Below are 24,870 nucleotides of genomic sequence, written 5' to 3' on the forward strand. Positions count from 1 at the left end.
AACCTTTCATCATGTCCTTTATTTCATATAAAACACAAAGGAAACAAACAGGACGAGGTTTAGGCTGATGTTGACCATGTACATCTACAAAGACCTTCCAAGAATAGGCATCTGGCAGGTAGAGGATGGTCTTACCATCCAGGTCAGCAGAAGTCATCTGAAGAAGGCTACACCAACTACCGAGAGTCTCCATCCATACAAGAACCACCAACATGGTGGTCCATCAAGGTTGGTCACCTGAGAACCACTGGGAAGTGAAGCCGATAACTCTTGGATTCCAGCCATGGTGCCAGAATGGCAAACGACCAACTTCTTGTCCTTCGAAATGTCTTCTTCTTAAGGACTGAGGTAGGAAGATGTCTAGACCTGGTGATCAGAGGTCTGGTTTCATTTGGACCACCGTTGTGGTGGAGTTGGAAGCTGTGATGTTCTCCATTGAGACAGCCTGTGAAGACAGTCAGAAGATCTCCTCTGCGTTCATGACCCGAGTGTCCCGCAGCTCGGCCAGCCTCACAATCAGGTCTTTCAAGCTCTGTTCCCCGTGCTGCTTGCTGTCTCTTGTCCGGACATTGACAGTATTGTTCTGCTTCTCCTTTTCCCCGACCACTATGGAAGAAATTCATGAAGCTTGATGAAAGCTATCCCCTACCTACAGGATAGCTAACTGATCCGTGGGGGTCTGACCGCTGTAAACACAAGGTCCCATGTTCCCGTTCCGTGCTGATGGAGCGGCAGGCCGAGCATGCACCCCCCGCTCCGTTCATGCTCTATGGGATTGCTGAGCTACTGTATCTCTGGCGATGCCAAAGAGAATGAATGGAGCATGCTCAGCCTGCCACTTCATCAGGACAGGAACATGGGACCCCCGTTCTCAGGATAAGTGGGGGGGGGGGGCCCAGCAGTCAGACCCCCACTGATCACTTAGTTATCCTGTGGATAGGGGATAGCTTTCATACTTTGCACAACCGCAATGCCTCTACCGAGATCATTTCCATACATACAGGTTCTGATATGTCTGTTTTAGTACTTGCATCCCCCATGAGATAAAAAGTGCTCCTCTGTTATTCCCCCTGGAAATGTATGACTACATTGATAATGGGCTGTTACCGCAAGTGGAATGTCCCTACAAACTGGGTACTCTGTGTTTCCATTCCCCTTTTTTACCGAGATGTGTCCTTATAACCAGTTGTTATGAATGTGGAAATGTATGAATACAACGACAACTGGACGTTACCAGTCGGTGGTGGGTCCCCATACAGTCTGACACTATTCTGCAACCTCTGGCACTCCAGCTGTTGTGAAACTACAACTCTCAGCATGCTTCATCCACTTCTGAGCAAGTGTACCTGCTGGGTGTTGTATCTTCACAAGAACTTGAGTGCTGAAAGTTGCTGACCCCTGGTGTAGATGCACCCCCAAAATGACAAGGGATCCATTTATTTATACATTCCTAAGAGTAATAACAGGGGAACAGCACCATGCAAGACTATGAGTTAAGATGCTCCACAATTATTATTTTAATTAGAATACAGAATAGGGCGAAACTGCTAAGCGTGTAGATGTGTCCTGTACAGCTCTGCTAGGCTGCGCAGTCACACTACACCAGAATAGCTGTGGTTTCTTCTTCCTGACCGTAAACATAAGCTCTTGTCGGACGCCCCCCAGCTTCCTTCCTTCCTCCGGGTCAGGACCGCTAACGGGCAGATAGCCAGTAACATGAGGGACTATAAAGCATTATGTCAATTCCTCCATAATGAAAGTGCGACCACGACCATTATCACATCCAGTATATGAGCAGGACATGCAAAACAGAATCATTCCATTCACTGACAGCAAGCACAGCACTCTGTCACATACCCAGAATGAAGTTGTACTGGGCCAGCTGTGCCCTGCGGATCTTTTTGTTGAAGGTTGTTCCTGAATCGGTGTCTATGTCCACCATAAAGCCCCGGTCGTAGATCATCCTATAGACCTGTCATATACAGTCAGCAAATCAGATACTCAGTCCTGTTACATCACAGCCTCTATGTACGCTCTGCCGCAGCCTCTATATATGTTATAGCACAGCCTCCATGTACGCTCTGCCGCAGCCTCCATGTACGTTCTGCCGCAGCCTCTATATATGTTATAGCACAGCCTCCATGTACGCTCTGCCGCAGCCTCTATATATGTTATAGCACAGCCTCCATGTACGCTCTGCCGCAGCCTCTATGTATGTTATAGCACAGCCTCCATGTACGCTCTGCCGCAGCCTCTATATAGGTTATAGCACAGCCCCCATGTACGTTCTGCCGCAGCCTCTATATATGTTATAGCACAGCCTCCATGTACGCTCTGCCGCAGCCTCTATATATGTTATAGCACAGCCTCCATGTACGCTCTGCCGCAGCCTCTATATATGTTATAGCACAGCCCCCATGTACGCTCTGCCACAGCCTCTATATATGTTATAGCACAGCCCCCATGTACGCTCTGCCGCAGCCTCTATATATGTTATAGCACAGCCTCCATGTACGCTCTGCCGCAGCCTCTATATATGTTATAGCACAGCCTCCATGTACGCTCTGCCGCAGCCTCTATATATGTTATAGCACAGCCCCCATGTACGCTCTGCCGCAGCCTCTATGTATGTTATAGCACAGCCTCCATGTACGCTCTGCCGCAGCCTCTATATATGTTATAGCACGGCCTCCATGTACGCTCTGCCGCAGCCTCTATATATGTTATAGCACAGCCTCCATGTACGCTCTGCCGCAGCCTCTATGTATGTTATAGCACAGCCTCCATGTACGCTCTGCCGCAGCCTCTATATAGGTTATAGCACAGCCCCCATGTACGTTCTGCCGCAGCCTCTATATAGGTTATAGCACAGCCCCCATGTACGTTCTGCCGCAGCCTCTATATAGGTTATAGCACAGCCTCCATGTACGCTCTGCCGCAGCCTCTATATATGTTATAGCACAGCCTCCATGTATGCTCTGCCGCAGCCTCTATATAGGTTATAGCACAGCCTCCATGTACGTTCTGCCGCAGCCTCCATGTACGCTCTGCCGCAGCCTCCATGTACGTTCTGCCGCAGCCTCTATATATGTTATAGCACAGCCCCCATGTACGTTCTGCCGCAGCCTCTATATAGGTTATAGCACAGCCCCCATGTACGTTCTGCCGCAGCCTCTATATAGGTTATAGCACAGCCTCTATACATGTACGTATGTGTTTTGTGCTGCTTACAACATTTGGCCTCTGGGATAAAACACACACCTCTTGGGCGTAATCTTCAGCACTGGCTCCTGTGGGGACCACCATGACCTGGAATGGAGAAAGCCAGAATGGCCTGGACAGGAGAGATGACAAACATGTAATAGATAGCAGCATGTACACAGTCCACAAGACAGAGGTGTCCTCCACGTGTCAGTATATATGGTAGGCGCCCTCCACGTGTCAGTATATATGGTAGGCGCCCTCCACGTGTCAGTATATATATATGGTAGGCGCCCTCCACGTGTCAGTATATATGGTAGGCGCCCTCCACGTGTCAGTATATATATATGGTAGGCGCCCTCCACGTGTCAGTATATATATATGGTAGGCGCCCTCCACGTGTCAGTATATATATGGTAGGCGCCCTCCACGTGTCAGTATATATATGGTAGGCGCCCTCCACGTGTCAGTATATATATGGTAGGCGCCCTCCACGTGTCAGTATATATATGGTAGGCGCCCTCCACGTGTCAGTATATATATGGTAGGCGCCCTCCACGTGTCAGTATATGTATGGTAGGCGTCCTCCACGTGTCAGTATATATATGGTAGGCGCCCTCCACGTGTCAGTATATATATGGTAGGCGCCCTCCACGTGTCAGTATATGTGGTAGGCGCCCTCCACGTGTCAGTATATATGGTAGGCGCCCTCCACGTGTCAGTATATATGGTAGGCGCCCTCCACGTGTCAGTATATATGGCAGGCGCCCTCCATGTGTTAGTATATATTGTAGGCGCCCTCCATGTGTCAGTATATATGGCAGGCGCCCTCCATGTGTCAGTATATATTGTAGGTGCCCGCTATGTGTCAGTATATATTGTAGGTGTCCTCCATAGGTCATATATATTGTAGGTGCCAGCTATGTGTCAGTATATATGGTAGGTGCCCTCCATGTGTTAGTATATATTGTAGGTGTCCTCCATAGGTCATATATATTGTAGGTATATTTACTATGCTTTCTCTAAAAACAAATGTGTTACTTCTGGCCCCTGCATCAGTGTTATAGTCCAGCTGCTGCCGGGAAACCACATGATACATGGCGGGGTCAAGACCACCACATTTACTCTTACTTAGCAGCTCTCACATTGGGGTTCAGGCTGCCAGCTTCCTCGCGCAAGATTTCACCAGATCACAGGGCTGGCAGACAGATGCGAGCGCTGCCCGGCCCTGCCAATCAGGACTTGGAGGGAGGCGACAAAGGTGGGAGAACGGAGCCTCTAGGAGCAGGAACAACGCCCCCCCCCCCCATCCTAGAGGCTAATTAGCATATTATAACAGTTAGATTTCTTGCGTAACAGGGGGCATGGATAAAAGTAGGAATAGGCTCGTTCGGTTTAGCTTACATTAGCACATCGCTTATGTCAGCTAGCTTAATGGGGTCAAATCTGGTGACCGAATCCCTAAAATGACGAAAAAAGACTAAATAGTGTTTAATGATGAGCATTCTCTGACTAGAATACGGTAACTCTGGCTTATCTCGTCACAGCGTCACCGCAGCGTACAAACCTTAATCAGCGTCTCTCCAGCCGGTGGACATGACACGCGAATCATAGATAGGCACTTACCACTTCCCAGCGTAGTTCTCAGCCAGGACAGCCAACATCCTCTCCACAGAGCCCAGCACCGCCCGATGGATCATGACCGGCCGCTCCGTCCTGCCGTCCTTACTGGGACAGGAAACACAACGCCAATGGTCAGTGACCCACCCCACACCAGCCCATGTCAGGTCAGCCATATTACAGAGTAACCGTCCTAATATTGCTCCAAATGCATCTAAAATAAAGTCAGCAGCCGTGATTGAATCTACCCAGCCTGTGTGTCTGCACAGGTGCCTACAAATCCACCAGTGATGCTTCTTAACCCCTCGCTGATAGGAGCTGTACGTTTACAGCGCTATGTAACTAAGGCCAAGCACTGAGAACGTACAAGCGCAAGCACCAGAGGAACGCCTGCACTGTCTGCGGCAAGTGTGAATTACAGCTGACACTGGCCCAGGATCAGAGAGGACTCCAATCCTGGCAGTTCAATCCCTCTGGCAAACCATAAGCACCCACCAAGGATTGCAGGGTGTTAATGGGTTCCTTTTATTAGGCCCTGCTGGTCGGCCATCTTTTCACTCCTATTAGGCACAGTGTATTAAGAACTGACACAGTATAATCCCCTAACCGGGGTAAAACCCAGCTGGGATGAGAGCTGAGCTGCAGTAACCAGACATGGCCACTACACTTTGAATGGCACTGTGCTTCCTGTTCTGGAGGCTGCAGGGAACAGCTGATCGGTGGGGGAGCAGGGTGCCAGACCCTCACCCATCCGAAGTCACCTAACAATCCACGACGGATATTTACGTGGACGGGGTACGTATGAAGTGGAGCCCCATTTGCGGCGGGTGCTGGCCGAGTAATACAGCTGACAACCTGCAGCAAAGACCGGGATTGGCAATGACTCCAATCACCGGTCATATAACTGCTGCCACGGGCAATAGTGACTGCAGTGTGGTAAACAGTCATTGTGTAGTGGCCGTGGGTAGTTGCTCCTTCCTTCCTGATGTGATCACGCGGGTGCCTCTGTATCGTCTCCTGAGGCGACATCTAACTATCGAGCCATTATAGTATAATTACAGCACACAATCACTTCCTCCTACAGCCAGACCGACACCTGCACATGGCACACGGCCACAGAACCGGTAAATATGGCGGTGTCCACTGAAGGAGGGTGACCCGATGTGATATACGGTCTATGGGGGTACGTAACTATACAGTATATAAGAGAGGGATCCGTCTTATCGCACTGTAGCCTCCCCGATTCATTCTTATGCCATAAATGGCTGATACATGGAGGTGTCACCTGTATGAACTCCACCTATGGCACCGGTAGCCGACAGGGTTATTCACCCCTGGGGACCTTTTCTTAAATCCCCCCACGTGTTCGGACCTGTAGTGGGAATCACACTTACCCGACGCCTGCTGCTGGGTTCCGGCTCTATCACTCCCCCCTGGTTTGACACGGGTCATATGGCTGCTGCAGCCAATGACTGACCGCAGCAGTGACTTGTCATGTCACTGCGTCACATGCATGGGTGACACATCACTGCCGCAACGGCCATGTGACCCGTGTCAAACTGACGCAAAGGAGCCAGAACACAGCAGTGGGAATCAGGCGAGTAGGATTCTTACTGCGGGTCCTTTCTGCAGAAATGGTCTCCAGGGAGGTGATGTAGTGGTCGCCAGCTGTAGGGCACATCAGTCCTGGCCGTTTAACCCCTTCGTCTCTGGCAATAGCTGTGGAATCCCAGTAATGAGACAAATCCCCGCGCCGGAGCTTACATAACTCTATTTCCTACGAGGGGGGTTCCACATTCACTGCCTCGGGCGCTTGGCATAAAAACACCCAACACCAACACAAAGTTCTCTCTTCTCAGAAAAACCAGTTTCTTCCTGTTCATCCTGCAAAAGCAATTATGTCAGTGTAGAAAGCACGTACCCCACATAGCTGAGCTGGAAGCGGATGGGGAGCTGAAAGTCCAGCTGGATGGTGGCACACTGGTGGTAGCGCCCCATGGCATCTTTAATCTGGATATCAATCTGGAGGAAGAAGCATCGTGTCCAGTGACAGGTCTCAGGAACGTCCACCCCTCCAAATCCTCTGCATAGCCAGGTTAAATGATCAAAACCAGGCTGCCCAGAACCACCACTAGAGGGAGCTCACCGCTGAGCGCAAACATTCTCCATTCTCTACTGGTGGTTTTAGGCAGACAGAATTTTATTGTTTAAAGGGGTTCTGCACCTTCATTTAACTGATGATCTATCCTCTGGATAGATCATCAGCTTCTGATCGGCGGGGGTCCGACACCCGGGACCCCCGCCGATCAGCTGTTTGAGAAGGCAGCGGCGCTCCAGCAGCGCCGCTGCCTTCTCACTATTTACCGCCGGGCCGCCCGCCCACTGACGTCACGACTTGTATCAACTAGAGTGGGCGCGGCTAAGCTCTGTTCACTTGAATGGAGCTTAGCCGCGCCCACTCTAGTTGATACAAGTCGTGACGTCAGTGGGCGGGCGGCCCGGCGGTAAACAGCGAGAAGGCCGCGGTGCTGCTGGAGCGCCGCTGCCTTCTCAAACAGCTGATCGGCGGGGGTCCCGGGTGTCGGACCCCCGCCGATCAGAAGCTGATGATCTATCCAGAGGATAGATAATCAGTTAAATGAAGGTGCAGAACCCCTTTAAGTCTATCGCAGGGGATTTGGAGCTTTTTTTCAGAAAAACGCAAGCCCTGGCACTATTTAAATAATATTTTAAAAAAAAGGAAATCTGCCAAATACATTAACCATTCAGCCATGCTGCCCTCCTCAGAGGAATACCACAGTCCCACGCCTGTTTGCAGGTGGTGTGCGGTATTGCAGCTCTGCCGTTTTTTCGCTCTAGGGGTCTAATGGACATAACGGAGTGCAGTGCTAGGCTCTCTCTAGAGAATGGGCCAGGCGGCACACAGCAGGGGGAACGACAGTGAGTAGGAAACATTTCCATCCTTTCCAGTCCCAAGGATTGATTTTAAAAAGCCACATTCAAATGCCTCTTGCAAGCACCAAGGTGTCCAGGTTGTATAAGACCAGAAAGGATTTGTTTGGTTCCAGAAACAGCGCCACTCTTGCCTACGGGCTGTGTCTGGTACTGCATGTCAGCACCATTCACTTAAATGCTGCAAGAGTGACATTCTTTCTGGAACTTGAAGCTAACCCAATACAAACCCACAAAGAAATGGTCCCACTCCTCCCTCATCCAAAAAAGGACAGCGAGGCAGCTATGACTTGGCATCGGACGTCAGTGCAGGGAAAGTGAGGAGATGCACAGCACGTGCTGCCAGGAATGGGTGTGAGCGCCAGGCAAGAGCTGTGTCATCCACACAACCACAAACCCGTCTGCCGCAGGTTAAGCAATGGTTGAAGAAACTCTGGAAAACCTTAAAAAGAGATTTCCCACAAAATGTTTCGTTCCCGGGGGGTCCGACCACTCGGACACCCAGTCCCACAGTCTTCAGTGTGAATGGAGCAGTAATGTGTATGTGAAATCACAGCTCCATTCACTTCTATGGCAGCAGAGCGCTCTCTTTACCTCCGACAGTCCCTTAGAAGTAAATGGCGCTGGCACACGACAGCTCCATTCACAAAGGAGATCTCCGACCCCAGCTAACATACATGTATCACCCATTCTGTGGACGGGGTGCAAGTGCATTATTTTGTGGGTAATCTCTTGTGATGGTTGTGGCCAGCAGACTTGGGAATGTGGGCAAAAAAAAACTGATGGCAGATGACTGGAAACCGTAATAAGCTGCACCAGCAGATGGCGCTGTGTTGGCATTGAACTTTCCGGCTTTCTTGTACGGACGCTCCATTCGCATGAAGCAATGCTGCCACGTGATAGTCACTACTAACCTTGGGTCCATAGAACGCTCCATCTCCTGGGTTCAGCTCCCACGGAAGACCAAAGCCATTCAGACTGGTCTCAAGTTCCTAAATGAGAGCAAGAGCAGTGAGACTGTCCTCCTCTAACCTGGTAACCAGCAGTGAGGAAGAGACAGCCACCTACCTGCTCAGCCTTCTGCCAGACCTCCGCCTCTCCCATGTACTGTTCTGGACGCGTGGACAGGAAAAGCTTAAATGTGAAGCCAAAGACTGTGTAGACGGCCCGCAGGAAGTCCAGGCAGCCGCTGATCTCCCCTTCCAGCTACAGGGTTTAATAACTCAGTATTAGGGTCCATTCACACATCCGTATGTGTTTTGTGGATCCTGGCCTGGGCAGGGCTAAGCTCTGTTCCCTTGAATGGAGCTTAGCCGCGCCCAGTTGATAATAGTCGTGACGTCACTGGGCCTGCGGTGAGAAGACCGCAGCGCTACTGCCAGTGCTGCTGCCTTCTCAAACAGCTGATCGGCGGGGGTCCCGGGTGTCGGACCCCCGACAATCAGATGCTGATGATCTATCCTATCCAGAGGATACATCATCAGTTTAAACAAAGTGCAGAACCCCTTTACGTTTTCTCTCTTGGTCCAGCAGAGGCCGATGCTCCCACCTGATCCATAGAGCAGAATATATGGGCATCATCCTGCTGGAAGCGACGGACACGGGTGAGCCCCGACAGTGCTCCGGACAGCTCATTTCTGTGCAGCACCCCAAAATCAGCCAGTCTGACCGGTAGCTCCCTCCAGGACCGAGGTCGATGATTAAACATCAGGCTGAAATATCAGAAAATGAAAGTACAATGGTCACCAACACAACCAATACCCCCTCCTCCAACAATCAGACACAAAGCCCCCCCCCCCCAGTTATCTGAACAGGTCGGCCACACTTCAGCCAGGTGTAATAGTGTTCGCATTATGGCTGCAATGTCTACCAATGGCCTAAAGGGACAGGGACAGCAGACGGCTAGGATACACCATCGCTGTACCATCATGGAGGCTCTGACCTGTGGGACCCCCAACAATCATGGGAACCAAGGGGCGACAACATGGCACCCGAGCCATGCAGGTGACTGCAGCACAGTCCAATACAAGCATGATCTGACCCTTCATTCACAGGAATGGACTCCTAAGATTATAAAGCAATGGCATCTCTGAGTGACAAGTTGGGAAGACCCCTGTAAATCAGGTCTGAATTCAGTAGACGGGTGATGGCCATCGACTCGGATTAGAATACAGAACTTCACAATCTCCATACTGGACGAGGATCTTCTCGTCCCACCAGAGTCGGCTTTTATTAGAGGGGCAAAGGTTTAACAGTAATATCAGGAAGTATTACTTTACTGAGAGTAGTGGATGCATGGAATAGCCTTCCTGCAGAAGTGGCAGCTGCAAATACAGTGGAGGAGTTTAAGCATGCATGGGATGGGCATAAGGCTATCCTTCATATAAGATAGGGCCAGGGGCTATCCATAGTATTCAGTATATTGGGCAGACTAGATGGGCCAAATGGTTCTTATCTGCCGACACATTCTAGGTTTCTCGTTACCCTGATACTTGGCCATGGTTCCGCTTTTTAAAGACACTTCATAAGTCATATGAAAGTCACACGAGCTGTGAGGAGCTGACTCTGCAAGATGCCTTCGGGTTGACGCGTTTCATGCTGCGACTCACCAGTGACCGGGACAATTCATCGGCTTTAGGGAGAAAGTCTCGTTTTCCACGGGGAAGGAGAACATGTTCTTCCCATAGTGCTCCCAGTGGCCAGACTGCTCCCACAGTTTCTTGTTGTACATGTTGGGAGTGATCACCTCAGTGAACCCCCGCTTTCGGTATTCATCCTGCAAAAAGACAGATGATGGGAGTGATGAGTGAGGTACCTGGAAGGGTGATATGCAGATGAGGGCTCGCGTCATCAATTGACAATCACTTTCGGGTGACCACACCCAGAGCACGCGGCTCCAAAAGACGTCAGTAGAGGAGATGACGTCATTGTATCGCGTGCTGCAGCCAAGCCACATGCAACCATGACAGCCAAAGGCCACACAATCCCTTTATTATTCCTGTTAGTAGCCTATGAGTGAATTGCCAGAAGTTTGCAATCCGGGGTTTACCAGTTAGGTGTGTGTCACTGCATAGTATGGCCCTGGCAGCGCTGATTGGATACTGTCCCCTCATTCATAAACTAGCAGGAATAATAGAGGAATAACACTGCATTCTAAGAATAAATAAAGGTACCTTAAGGCACAACTTTTGTTTATTTAGTTATTTTTAATTAAAAGGGATTATTTTTAACTGATAACCTAACCTCTTGATAGGTCATCGGCACCTTATGGGTGGGGGCTCAACACCCAGGATTCCAAATAATCAGCACTCCTGTGAGCGCTGCGGCCGTCTCGCTTCTTATCCTAGGCCAGTGATGTCACATTCATCAGTCACGTGGCCTAGGCAGAGCTCAGCCCCCATAGAAGTGAATGGGGGCCGAGCGTGATACCAAGCACAGCCGCTATATAATGTACAGCTGAAAAAAGGTAGCAGCGCTCACAGGAGCACCGCTTCCTTCCCAGATAGCTGATCAGTAGATAGACCCCCACATGGAGGGTCAATGAAAATAAGCAAATAACGCCATATCAGCATGGCTTCATGCCAAACTAATTTAATCAGTTTCTATGAGGAGGTAAGTTCTAGACTTGACAGCGGCGAATCAATGGATGTCGTATATCTGGACTTCTCCAAAGCATTTGACACTGTACCACATAAAAGGTCAGTATATAAAAGGAGAATGCTTGGACTGGGAGAAAATGTCTGTATGTGGGTAAGTAACTGGCTGAGTGATAGAAAACAGAGGGTGGTTATTAACGGTACACACTCAGATTGGGTCACTAGTGGAGTACCTCAGGGGTCAGTATTGGGCCCTATTATCTTCAATATATTTATTAATGATCTTGTAGAAGGCTTGCATAGTAAAGTATCAATTCTCGCAGATGACACTAAACTGTGTAAAGTAATTTACACCGATGAGGACAGTACACTGTATATATATAGTACAGAGGACAGTATACTACTACAGAGGGATCGGGATAGATTGGAGGCTTGGGCAGATAAGTGGCAGAAGAGGTTTAACACTGACAAATGTAAGGTTATGCACATGGGAAGGAATAATGCAAGTCACCCGTACATACTAAATGGTAAAACACTGACATGGAAAAAGACCTAGGAATTTTAATAAACAGCAAACTAAGCTGCAGAAACCAGTGTCAGGCAGCTGCTGCCAAGGCCAACAAGATAATGGGTTGCATCAAAAGGGGCATAGATGCCCGTGATAAGAACATAGTCCTACCACTTTACAAATCACTAGTCAGACCACACATGGAGTACTGTGTACAGTTCTGGGCTCCAGTGACCAAGGCAGACATAGCAGAGCTGGAGAGGGTCCAGAGGAGGGCAACTAAAGTAATAACTGGAATGGGGCAACTACAGTACCCTGAAAGATTATCAAAATTAGGGTTATTCACTTTAGAAAAAAAGACGACTGAGGGGAGATCTAATTACTATGTATAAATATATCAGAGGTCAGTACAGAGATCACTCCCATCATCTATTTATCCCCAGGACTGTGACAAGGGGACATCCTCTGCGTCTGGAGGAAAGAAGGTTTGTACACAAACATAGAAGAGGATTCTTTACGGTAAGAGCAGTGAGACTATGGAGACTAAAGGAATTAGTCTACATCCCTCCCTAGCAACTAAACATCCAGCATTGCTGCAAATACCGTTTTCAAGCACCCAGCACACTGCATAATGTTTGACTTTCCAGACAGTCTTCGGTTATGTGTGGCCGCACATACCTTGATGAAGTCGGTCAGGATGTTGTAGATGTGAGCGCCTTTAGGAAGAAAGAAGCAGCTTCCAGGACTCATTTCATGGAAGAAGAATAGTCCCTGGTCCTAGGACAGAAGAAAGAGCTGAGAAGTATGAGGCGCTGTGCGATATCCCTCCAGAACCTCTGCCCCATCATCTGCAGGGGAAGAAACTGCAGCTGCATCCCCCTCCTCCCCTTCTTTTTTCTAGATGAGGACAGTCATTGACACTGCGATCCAAGTCTAACCAGAGGTTCACTTTAAGAGAGACATCTCCACACATACAATGGTAGGGTAATACAAGGAGTCCTCCCTCACGCCTTCATCCAGCAGTGTTACACACAGACCTACCCTTCCTATCTTGCGGTGGTCGCGGCTGGCCGCCTCTTCTTGCGCTTTCTCCCATTCTTTTAAGTGTTTTGTATCTGGAAAGGAAATCCCATACACTCTCTGCAGTTTCTCCTGTGCGGCGTCTCCTTTCCAATAGGCTGTCGAGTTCTGTTATACCAAAAAAAAACTGTCCCATGTTAGGGCGGAGCTGTGACTACCTCTCATTTTCATAAATCGGTTAGCAATACAGCACAAATCTTTTATTTAATTCACATCAGTAATGGATTATAAAAGCTTATTTCTGTTCAGACTGAAGCGGTGGACATGCCATCACCTCCTCATGGCTGGGGGGCCTGGCTGTCGGGGAACCCCCCACTTATCCCAGTCCTGAACAATGACCTACATTTCAAAAAGTAAATGCAGAATTGACTTCACCTTATGGAGTTTTATGGCTTTAATTTGCCCCGTGTGTCGGATGTGAGGACCCTGGCAGAGGTCAACCAGAGAGCCGCACCTAAAGTAAGGGAGATAGGAAATCAGGATGCTGTGGAGAGAGGACCCAGGAGCGCAGCAGATACTAGAGGAGATTGGTCAATCAGCAGGACCCCCACTATCACATTTGCCTGCCCAGCACTGTAAGGATGGGGTCGACAGGCGATATTCGGCCAAGATTAATGATAATGATATTAACAGCGTGCAGACAGAACGTCACCTGTAAACGCTTGTGGTCGTCTCCACTTTGTCTTCAATTATTTGTGTCTTGAATTTGTTATACTGCAAAAAGAAATGGAAACACATCCTAAGCTGCAGGTCACCTCTGGATACATGGCGAGAGCTACAAGCATCTCATGGATGATGGGTCAGCAAAGCAACCAGACGAATGAAACCGGTCAGTAAGGATGTTATTTATATCGGCCACAGGCCAGCAGGTAGACCTCTCTGCTACACTCACACGACTGGCAAAAATGACTGCAAACATTTAGTATTGAGACAATGTGTACATACATTACTAAACATCCTGCATTATACTTCAGAGCTGCACTCACTATTCTGCTGGTGCAGTCACTGTGTACATACATTACATTACTTATCCTGTACTGATCCCCAGTTACATCCTGTATTATACTCCAGAGCTGCACTCACTATTCTGCTGGTGCAGTCACTGTGTACATACATTACTTCTCCTGTACTGATCCAGAGTTACATCCTGTATTATACTCCAGAGCTGCACTCACTATTCTGCTGGTGCAGTCACTGTGTACATACATTACTTATCCTGTACTGATCCTGAGTTACATCCTGTGTTATTCTCCAGAGCTGCACTCACTATTCTGCTGGTGCAGTCACTGTGTACATACATTACTTATCCTGTACTGATCCTGAGTTACGTTCTGTATTATACCCCAGAGCTGCACTCACTATTCTGCTGGTGCAGTCACTGTGTACATACATTACTCATCCTGTACTGACCCTGAGTTACATCCTGTATTATACTCCAGAGCTGCACTCACTATTCTGCTGGTGCAGTCACTGTGTACATACATTACTTATCCTGTACTGATCCTGAGTTACATCCTGTATTATACTCCAGAGCTGCACTCACTATTCTGCTGGTGCAGTCACTGTGTACATACATTACTTACCCTGTACTGATCCTGAGTTACATCCTGTATTATACTCCAGAGCTGCACTCACTATTCTGCTGGTGCAGTCACTGTGTATATACATTACTTATCCTGTACTGATCCTGAGTTACATCCTGTATTATACTCCAGAGCTGCACTCACTATTCTGCTGGTGCAGTCACTGTGTACATACATTACATTACTTATCCTGTACTGATCCCCAGTTACATCCTGTATTATACCCCAGAGCTGCACTCACTATTCTGCTGGTGGAGTCACTGTGTACATACATTACTTATCCTGTACTGATCCCCAGTTACATCCTGTATTATACCCCAGAGCTGTACTCACTATTCTGCTGGTGCAGTCACTGTGTACATACATTACTTATCCTGTACTGATCCTGAGTTACATCCTGTATTATACTCCAGAGCTGTACTCACTATTCTGCTGGTGCAGTCACTGTGTACATACATTACTTATCCTGTACTGATCCCCAGTTACATCCTGTATTATACCCCAGAGCTGTACTCACTATTCTGCTGGTGCAGTCACTGTGTACATATATTACTTATCCTGTACTGATCCTGAGTCACATCCTGTATTATACTCCAGAGCTGCACTCACTATTCTGCTGGTGCAGTCACTGTGTACATACATTACTTATCCTGTACTGATCCTGAGTTACATCCTGTATTATACTCCAGAGCTGTACTCACTATTCTGCTGGTGCAGTCACTGTGTACATACATTACTTATCATGTACTGATCCTGAGTTACATCCTGTATTATACTCCAGAGCTGCACTCACTATTCTGCTGGTGGAGTCACTGTGTACATACATTACTTATCCTGTACTGATCCTGAGTTACATCCTGTATTATACTCCAGAGCTGCACTCACTATTCTGCTGGTGCAGTCACTGTGTACATTACATTACTTATCCTGTACTGATCCTGAGTTACATCCTGTATTATACCCCAGAGCTGCACTCACTATTCTGCTGGTGCAGTCACTGTGTACATACATTACTTATCCTGTACTGATCCTGAGTTACATCCTGTATTATACTTCAGAGCTGCACTCACTATTCTGCTGGTGGAGTCACTGTGTACATACATTACTTATCCTGAACTGATCCTGAGTTACATCCTGTATTATACTCCAGAGCTGCACTCACTATTCTGCTGGTGGAGTCACTCTGTACATACATTACTTATCCTGTACTGATCCCCAGTTACATCCTGTATTATACCCCAGAGCTGCACTCACTATTCTGCTGGTGCAGTCACTGTGTACATACATTACTTATCCTGTACTGACCCTGAGTTACATCCTGTATTATACTCCAGAGCTGCACTCACTATTCTGCTGGTGCAGTCACTGTGTACATACATTACTTATCCTGTACTGATCCTGAGTTACATCCTGTATTATACTCCAGAGCTGCACTCACTATTCTGCTGGTGCAGTCACTGTGTACATACATTACTTACCCTGTACTGATCCTGAGTTACATCCTGTATTATACTCCAGAGCTGCACTCACTATTCTGCTGGTGCAGTCACTGTGTATATACATTACTTATCCTGTACTGATCCTGAGTTACATCCTGTATTATACTCCAGAGCTGCACTCACTATTCTGCTGGTGCAGTCACTGTGTACATACATTACATTACTTATCCTGTACTGATCCCCAGTTACATCCTGTATTATACCCCAGAGCTGCACTCACTATTCTGCTGGTGGAGTCACTGTGTACATACATTACTTATCCTGTACTGATCCCCAGTTACATCCTGTATTATACCCCAGAGCTGTACTCACTATTCTGCTGGTGCAGTCACTGTGTACATACATTACTTATCCTGTACTGATCCTGAGTTACATCCTGTATTATACTCCAGAGCTGTACTCACTATTCTGCTGGTGCAGTCACTGTGTACATACATTACTTATCCTGTACTGATCCCCAGTTACATCCTGTATTATACCCCAGAGCTGTACTCACTATTCTGCTGGTGCAGTCACTGTGTACATATATTACTTATCCTGTACTGATCCTGAGTCACATCCTGTATTATACTCCAGAGCTGCACTCACTATTCTGCTGGTGCAGTCACTGTGTACATACATTACTTATCCTGTACTGATCCTGAGTTACATCCTGTATTATACTCCAGAGCTGTACTCACTATTCTGCTGGTGCAGTCACTGTGTACATACATTACTTATCATGTACTGATCCTGAGTTACATCCTGTATTATACTCCAGAGCTGCACTCACTATTCTGCTGGTGGAGTCACTGTGTACATACATTACTTATCCTGTACTGATCCTGAGTTACATCCTGTATTATACTCCAGAGCTGCACTCACTATTCTGCTGGTGCAGTCACTGTGTACATTACATTACTTATCCTGTACTGATCCTGAGTTACATCCTGTATTATACCCCAGAGCTGCACTCACTATTCTGCTGGTGCAGTCACTGTGTACATACATTACTTATCCTGTACTGATCCTGAGTTACATCCTGTATTATACTTCAGAGCTGCACTCACTATTCTGCTGGTGGAGTCACTGTGTACATACATTACTTATCCTGTACTGATCCTGAGTTACATCCTGTATTATACTCCAGAGCTGCACTCACTATTCTGCTGGTGGAGTCACTCTGTACATACATTACTTATCCTGTACTGATCCCCAGTTACATCCTGTATTATACCCCAGAGCTGCACTCACTATTCTGCTGGTGCAGTCACTGTGTACATACATTACTTATCCTGTACTGATCCTGAGTTACATCCTGTATTATACTCCAGAGCTGTACTCACTATTCTGCTGGTGCAGTCACTGTGTATATACATTACTTATCCTGTACTGATCCCCAGTTACATCCTGTATTATACCCCAGAGCTGTACTCACTATTCTGCTGGTGCAGTCACTGTGTACATATATTACTTATCCTGTACTGATCCTGAGTCACATCCTGTATTATACTCCAGAGCTGCACTCACTATTCTGCTGGTGCAGTCACTGTGTACATACATTACTTATCCTGTACTGATCCAGAGTTACATCCTGTATTATACTCCAGAGCTGCACTCACTATTCTGCTGGTGCAGTCACTGTGTACATACATTACTTATCCTGTACTGATCCAGAGTTACATCCTGTATTATACTCCAGAGCTGCACTCACTATTCTGCTGCATTATATGGTCCCTGCTACCATCTGCAATGGCCCAGAAGCAGCAACGGCTCCCAGCACCAGATGTATAGTGCTAAGACACTGTTCACACGTACTGTACACACCTTAAACATCTCCAGCAGCTCCTCCCGTGTGGCTTCCACTCGCTGGAAGGGAAGTTTCTGTCTCAGGATCTCTTTGCAGGTGATTTCCAGGCCAGGAAGGTCACTGCCCAGCACAGTGCTAGAAAAACCAGGAAGGCGCAAGAGTCAGGATTTGTATCACATATTCTATGTCCATAACATTATGACACAGGGACCACATCCGGAGGATGCAGTGAAGCTGACGAAAAACGTTCAGGTTCAGATGCCGCACCTTTCAGTAAACTGGAGGCCACCGCCGCCACTGCTGCTCAGCATACAAGGTGTCATGAGACAACTGGACGAACAGACTGAATGTCAGCTGCTCCCTAAGCATTTGCACCCTCATCCCTCTATATAGTAAAGGATGAGACATCCCTAGATTTGCTGGCTGGCACCAGCAGAGGGCAGTAAAACACTCCTGTAAGACAGCATTCCCATGGGACGCTCGGTCTGGTTGCTGGGGGTATTGTTGGTGCAGCCTCTATGGATCGGACTGGTTCTTTCAGCACATCCTACAGATGATGGATCAGATTGAGATCTGGTGAATTGGGAGACAAGTCACCACCTTGAGTTCTCCGACATGTTCTTAACTTTCTTAGGTTTAGTCGAGACATTATTGTAACAGAAAGAGGGCACTACCATAAGGGGGCACCGCTGCCATGCACAGGATACTTGTCACATCCACATGATCCCAGGACAGACAGCTTGTCTTCTTCCCATAGAGCATCCTCCAACTCAGGTGAGCGATGCACTTGGCCGTCCACATAATGGGATTAATCAGACCAGGAAGTCTTCTTCCATTGCTCCATGGTCCAGATCTGATGGTCACGTGTCCACTGTAGGTGCTTTCGGTGGTGGACAGGTGTCATTGGCTCTCCAACCAGTCTGCGGCTGCACAGCCCTATGTAAAGCAAGTTGTGATGTCCTGTATGACCTGACAACTTCCCATCATCACCAGTAAAAAAAAAAAAAAAAGTTGTCAGCCACTTGTTTTATGCCAGGGTTCATCAACTTTCGGTACTCCAGGTGTGGTGAAACTACGACTTCCAGCAAGCACACAGTTTGGCTGTTCTCAGAACTCCCACAGAAGTGAATAGAGCATGCTGGGAGTTGTAGTCTCATAACAGCTGGAGTGCTGTGGAGGTTGCTGACCCCTGTTCTACACCTTCTCTTCAGTGGGATCGTACCAGATGGACTAGCCTTCATCAGTGACCCTGACACCGGTTGCCCTTCCTTGGACCACTTTTGATAGGTACTAACCACTACATAGTGGTTGTACCTACCAAAAGGTAGGTACAACCACTGTCTTTTTGAAGAGGCTCTGACCCAATGATGTGGTCACCACTCTTTGGCCCCCGTCGCTCAGATCCTTACACCTGCTTGTTTTTCCCACCTCTGACACATCAACGTCAAGAACTGACTGTTCCCACGCCCCCTGACAGATCCCACCGCTGACAGGAGCCACTGTCACGAGATCAAGGTTATTCACTTCACCTTTAGTCTGATCACATGATGTACAAAGAGAAATTTGGGGAATAATTACCCATTTTCCAGGTGTATATCATAGAAGAATCCATTTTCTATGCTGGGTCCATGGCACAAGAGACCCCCATAGATCTGCTCCAGGGCGGCCCCCAGGACATGAGCACTTGAATGCCAAAATACCTAAATGAGGACATAAATAGAAAAGACCGTCACCTTGTTTCCTACAAGTAGCCTTGAGTAGCGTTTTTTTTTTTTTTTTCCATTCACTGACAGCAAGCAGAAATCTTGGCTTGTAACAAAGTATATTAGAAATCTAAAGCACATTCCAGATAAAAGATTGTCCAGGATTAGACATCACCCAGGAATGGCGTCTCTCCTGTCCACAGGTTGCGTCTCATTGCAAGCTCAGTCCCGTTCACCCAAACAGGGGTGTGCTGTAATACCAGAAACAACCAACAGACAGGAGTGGCGCCATTTCTAGAATCCTGGACAACAGCTTTGCAGCACAAATATGTAGGTCAGAAGGATGCGAGTTATAGTTGACGTGTTTTCCAGAGTACAATACTGACCTCTGCTGGTGAACAAGTGAATGACAACAGTCCATATGCACCAACATCTACTCACATCTTGTCCTTCACGGGAATCAAAAGTGAGGAAGTCAATCTCAGAGTCGTCTTCTAGGGGTCTCGACAGATCAAACACGACACCGTTCACACGGGCCGCCAGGACATTGTGCGCAGAGCCGGACCTGCGCAGAGAATAGAGCTATAGCTAAAAGGTGTGGAGGAGGAACAGAGCAACGATCGGTCAGCTCACCTGGTCTGTACGGCCACGTCGTAGAGAGAGGTTCTCCAGGACTCCCCGCTCACCACCTTCCCCTCTGGTAAAGAGATCCTGATGGGACGGGACTCTCTCAGGACCTTGTCTGCAAGTCTGGCCTCATAACGCTCCCTCAGGGTCTCAAAGCATTGAAGCCGATGGCGAATGAACTCAGGCAGGACAGAGGACTGTAAAAGAACGTGGTCAGAGACAGTGTCACCCTGTGAGAGACAGCTCAGGTGCTGAAGTCCAGCTGGTATATAGGGCACTTGATATGTCAGCCAGGTGGGTCTATTGACTGACATGGAGGATGTCTACCACAACATCCACAGGCTGCACATAATCCACCACTTGTAAGGGCACAGTCATCAATTGTGGTCTGTGTATGCGACAGTTCTGATGATGCGGAAGTCAGGTCAGGACTGGCACATGTGCACGTTAACGTTGATCACTGCATCCACACTGTACACATGTGCTGCTTTCAGCTCTACACCCATCAATGGACCAGGGCGGGATTAAAGGCTATGGACACCTTGTACTAGTTTTGAGCAAAAAATAATTTTTTCAATTGGTCTTCATTAAAAAAATATGGAGCCCTTTTCTCTGTACAGAGCCGAGATTCTATTGTAGCAGCCTTTGGATTTTCTGTATTTTCCGTCAGTTAGGGAGCTGACAGGCTCCTTATCTCTGCTCTCTGACCTTATAAACACTCACTATAGCTCAGTCTTTATCTTACTGATAAGAATGTGGTTTAAAGGAAACCTGTCACCTGGATTTTGGGTACAGAGCTGAGGACATGGGCTGCTAGCACATCCGCAATATCCATTCCCCATAGCTCTCTGTGCTTTTATTGTGTAAAAAGAAAAAAAAAAAAGATTTTTCACAAGATTACGGCGCTCTAGCTTTGTGACGTCGGGGAACAAGGAGGAGATTCGGAGGATGCGGGGCGGTGCTGGGCTCCTTCACAGTGGGCGAGGCTGGGCTCAGAGTCAGAACGCTGGACTCATCTCTCAAGCATGGAGGAGACAGGACTCATCTAAGGTTTATTTGCATATCTATAAAATCGTTTTTTTGAAGCAATAAAAGCACACAGAGCTATGGGGACTGGGTATTGCGGATGTGCTAGATGCCATCTAGTAGCCCATGTCCTCAGCTCTATACCCAAAATCCAGGTGCCAGGTTCCCTTTAAATAAGTGTTTATGACCGCTTAGTAATTTACAGATAAGGGTGATTAGATGAAGCAAAAGTACCAGTCACACAGCTAGAAAAACTGTTAACCCTTTGTGACAGAATGGCTCAATAGTTTGAATAAAGGCCAACTGAAAATATGATTTGTAGCCAAAAATTAGTAAAATGCAATAAAAAAAAAAAATTGCCTGCGGTTTTGTATCCGGTCTGTGAAATGGAATAAACTATCAAAAAACCCTGCCCCATGAAAATACCATACCCCGCATGACTTCCGGTGAAGCGATCAGCTGGAGAAGGGGGCGTGCGCCTCAGCGCAAGTGCACTACCACGGGTGCGCAAGCGCACTATCGGCCAGGAATCGCTCGCACAGCGAACCACCATCAAACTCCCTACCCCTCAGTGCGCACGCGTGGACTCACGGACACCGCGCGTGCGCCCTCAGGGCTAAGGAGATCTGATGGTTGTTTATCTTCTAAAATCTCCTTACCATCAGATCTCCTTAGCCCTGAGGGCGCACGTGCGGTGTCCGTGAGTACACGCGTGCGCACTGAGGGGTAAGGAGTTCGAATGGTGGTTCGCTCTGCGGCGCACACCCCCTTCTCCAGCTGATCGCTTCACCGGAAGTCACGCGGGGTATGGTATTTTCATGGGGTAGGGTTTTTTGATAGAACACCGGATCCGGTTTATTCCATTTCACAGACCGGACACAAAACCGCAGGCAATTTTTGTTTGATTGTATTTTTGTTTGATTGGGCTACAAATCATATTTTCAGTTGGCCTTTGTTCAAACTATTGAGCCATTCTGGCACTAAAAGCACTGTCGATGGAGCCAGATCCGCTTTTTTTAGGATCTTAAACCAGATCCGTTTCCCGTTGACTTTCAATGTATTTAGCGATGGATCCGGTTTGTTCTGAGTTCACACAACCGCATCCTGACAGAAGCGTTTAGGTCTGGTTGTGAGATTCTCTGCTGGATCTCAAAACCCGAAACTAAAACGCAGATGCGAAAATAGGACACAAAACCGCAGTTTGCAGCGGAACGGGCGCATACCGATGTATCCTGATCGGTTCTGTCCCCATGGACAATGAATGGGATAAAACTGAACCCTTTAAAATCCGGCTTTGAGATCCTCTGCCGGGTGCGAGAGTAGTCTTAGTAAAGAAAGAAGCGGACGTCACCTCACCTCCGGGATCCCGGATCCATCCCGCGCACTGGTCCGACCACCTACATCAGTGGAATGAGGTTTCCATGTTTTACAAGGCTCCTTTGGGATGACTTCAGGGGAATCCTAAGAAACAGGAGGCAGGAAATATAAGAAAAAAGTCAGGAAATGGCTATATGGGATTATACGTAAGGGGGGCCGTGGTAGCTGCAGACCCCCTGATGCTAATCTGAGGGGCTTCACCTGTCCTGTGCACCTGAAAAGGTCTGATCAGCTCGGGAAGCCCCCCTTTAGTCATCACACCCACTACGCCACTTCTCCTTGACCTACACCAGGGATGCCCAACCTGTGGCCCTCCAGCTATTGCAAAACTACAACTCCCAACCTGATAGCTGTCCATGCTGGGAGTTGTAGTTTTTCCATTGACATATATCCCCAGGCCATCAGGCACACACAGGGTTAAGGTCATGTCAGTGAACCCCCTATAGACACACCGTGTAGTGAGCAGAGAGGACCCTCCTCCTCCTCAGCAGCGATAACAGCCTCATACTCAGCAGCATGTCACCAGCAGTCACACAAGGGGGCAGCCATTACTACACAGCCACGCCCCCTCCCGGCAACACCAACAGGTCATGTGACCCACGTCACGGCACATGACAGAAGCCAGGGGGCGGACCTTTCCTTGCTGCAGCGTCTCTGCAGAGTCTGCGGTACGATGCTGCCCTCTGGTGGTCGGCTCTGTACATGACATGTAATACATTTAGAGAAGGAGAAGTAGTTGTGGCTGCAGTGCTGTAGATACTGGGGAAATGCTGAGCTAACAATCCCACACGGGTCTTACAGAGGCACTCTCCCTAAAAGTATTATACAAAAGATTAAAATACAATATCTGGCACTAAAAAAGAATCTAAATCTCATCATTGGAAGGGATTGTCTGAAATGAGAAAAACATGGCTGCTGTGTTTCACACTGCCCCTCTATGGTTGTGTCTGGTATTGCACCTAGAACTGCAATACCAGATGCAGCCTGAGGACGCGAGGGGCGCTGTCAGTGGTAGACCGCAGCCATGTTGTAATCTCATCCGGCCAGCTGGATGAATACGGTCGCTGTCACAGTCTGCAGGATTACAATGCACATTACCCAACCCTGTAGCCCTTAAAGGGGTATTCACAACATAAGGGATGACTATTAGATTGGTGGGGACCGGAGCCCTGTGTCGCCCCTCAAATCAACAGAGGAGGTCAAGCATGCCCACAACCGCTCCATTCATCTCTATGGGACTGTGCCCAAACTAGTGCTTGGGAACTAAAAGTGGCCCCATGTTGCATTCGGGTCCATACTGAAAGAAGGCAACATATTTAGGCAGGGACAGCATTAGTAGGGGTGCCAGCAATATCATAGGGCGAGCCATATACCACCCGTGGAACAGTATTGAACTCTATAGCTGTCCTGAGTGTGTCGGTACATTCAGGCGACTGGAGAGAATCGGATCGTTATGTACCCCGCTGGCGGCGGTGAGGAGGGCTCAGGTGGCCCTCCTAGGCATCGGCCCACTGGGAAATTTCCCTGTAAAGGTCTATGGCCAATCTACCCTTGCAGGACCCCCATTCTCATGAAAGGTGGAGGTCCCAGCAGGCCAATAGCTTCAAATATGTCCACAGGACGGGGTAAAAGGGTCTGATCGGTAATGGTCCACCCCCTATAAAGTATGTCCGCCACCACTCCATGCATCTCTAGGGGACAGACAGAAATAGCCGAGTGCTGCATTCAGCTTCTCTTTTGCAGTTCCACAGAAGTGAATGGGGCTGAGCTGCGATACCAGACACGGCCACTATAGGGCACTGTGCTGAGAGGAGGCAGGTGCCAAGTGGTCGCCTCAAACACCTGGTCTGGTACCCCCACCAATCAGGTACTGATGATCTATCCTGAGGATGGGTCATCAGTATAAAAGAAAGTCAGAAAACCCCTTTAATTCTAAGGAAGACCCCTTAAGTACAGTCATGCCTCTATCCTACGTGGAACATAATAAATACGCCAATAGTATACCTCATGCATTACAAGCCAAGCTGGACGCAGGAGGACCCGCTGCCCCCTGACCGCCATACAAGTGCACAATGGATAACGAAGGGCAATCCGAATCCCCTGCAGCTCTCCAGGCCTAGGCTGTACATTACGTATAAAGCAGCACATAACCGCATTCATTATGGACTGCTGGATGCAGTAAGCGCCCTCTAGTGGTGGCTACAAACAGAGACAATTCTCTCATTCAGGATTTGGAAAAGGATCAGCCCAGAAATTAGAGTCGGGAATGAACTTTTAGACAATACTTTTGAGTTCTATAGATTCAATGA

At 48.1% G+C, this 24,870-nt stretch overlaps 1 protein-coding gene across 2 annotated transcripts; it reads right to left on the minus strand.

The window, feature by feature from the left end:
* Positions 1-23,153, minus strand: TARS2 (threonyl-tRNA synthetase 2, mitochondrial). 2 transcript variants are annotated; one of them, XM_044271232.1, is made up of 19 exons: positions 23,014-23,153; positions 22,541-22,645; positions 20,165-20,355; positions 19,973-20,096; positions 19,407-19,528; positions 17,846-17,963; positions 13,610-13,671; positions 13,333-13,411; positions 12,919-13,065; positions 12,556-12,654; positions 10,383-10,549; positions 9,323-9,485; positions 8,842-8,979; positions 8,688-8,765; positions 6,743-6,843; positions 4,828-4,929; positions 3,262-3,334; positions 1,858-1,972; positions 1-606 (listed from the first exon to the last, which is right to left on the minus strand). In XM_044271232.1, the coding sequence occupies exons 1-19, from the start codon at positions 23,077-23,079 to the stop codon at positions 458-460; spliced, it is 2,199 nt and encodes a 732-aa protein (XP_044127167.1). In that variant the 5' UTR covers positions 23,080-23,153; the 3' UTR covers positions 1-457. The 2 variants fall into 2 exon arrangements, with proteins under 2 accessions (XP_044127167.1, XP_044127165.1); XM_044271230.1 differs by having other exon boundaries at positions 3,232-3,334.
* Positions 23,154-24,870: the final 1,717 nt, after the last annotated feature.

The sequence above is a fragment of the Bufo gargarizans genome, chromosome 11 (genome assembly GCF_014858855.1).
Source record: "Bufo gargarizans isolate SCDJY-AF-19 chromosome 11, ASM1485885v1, whole genome shotgun sequence".
Classification (NCBI taxonomy): domain Eukaryota; kingdom Metazoa; phylum Chordata; class Amphibia; order Anura; family Bufonidae; genus Bufo; species Bufo gargarizans.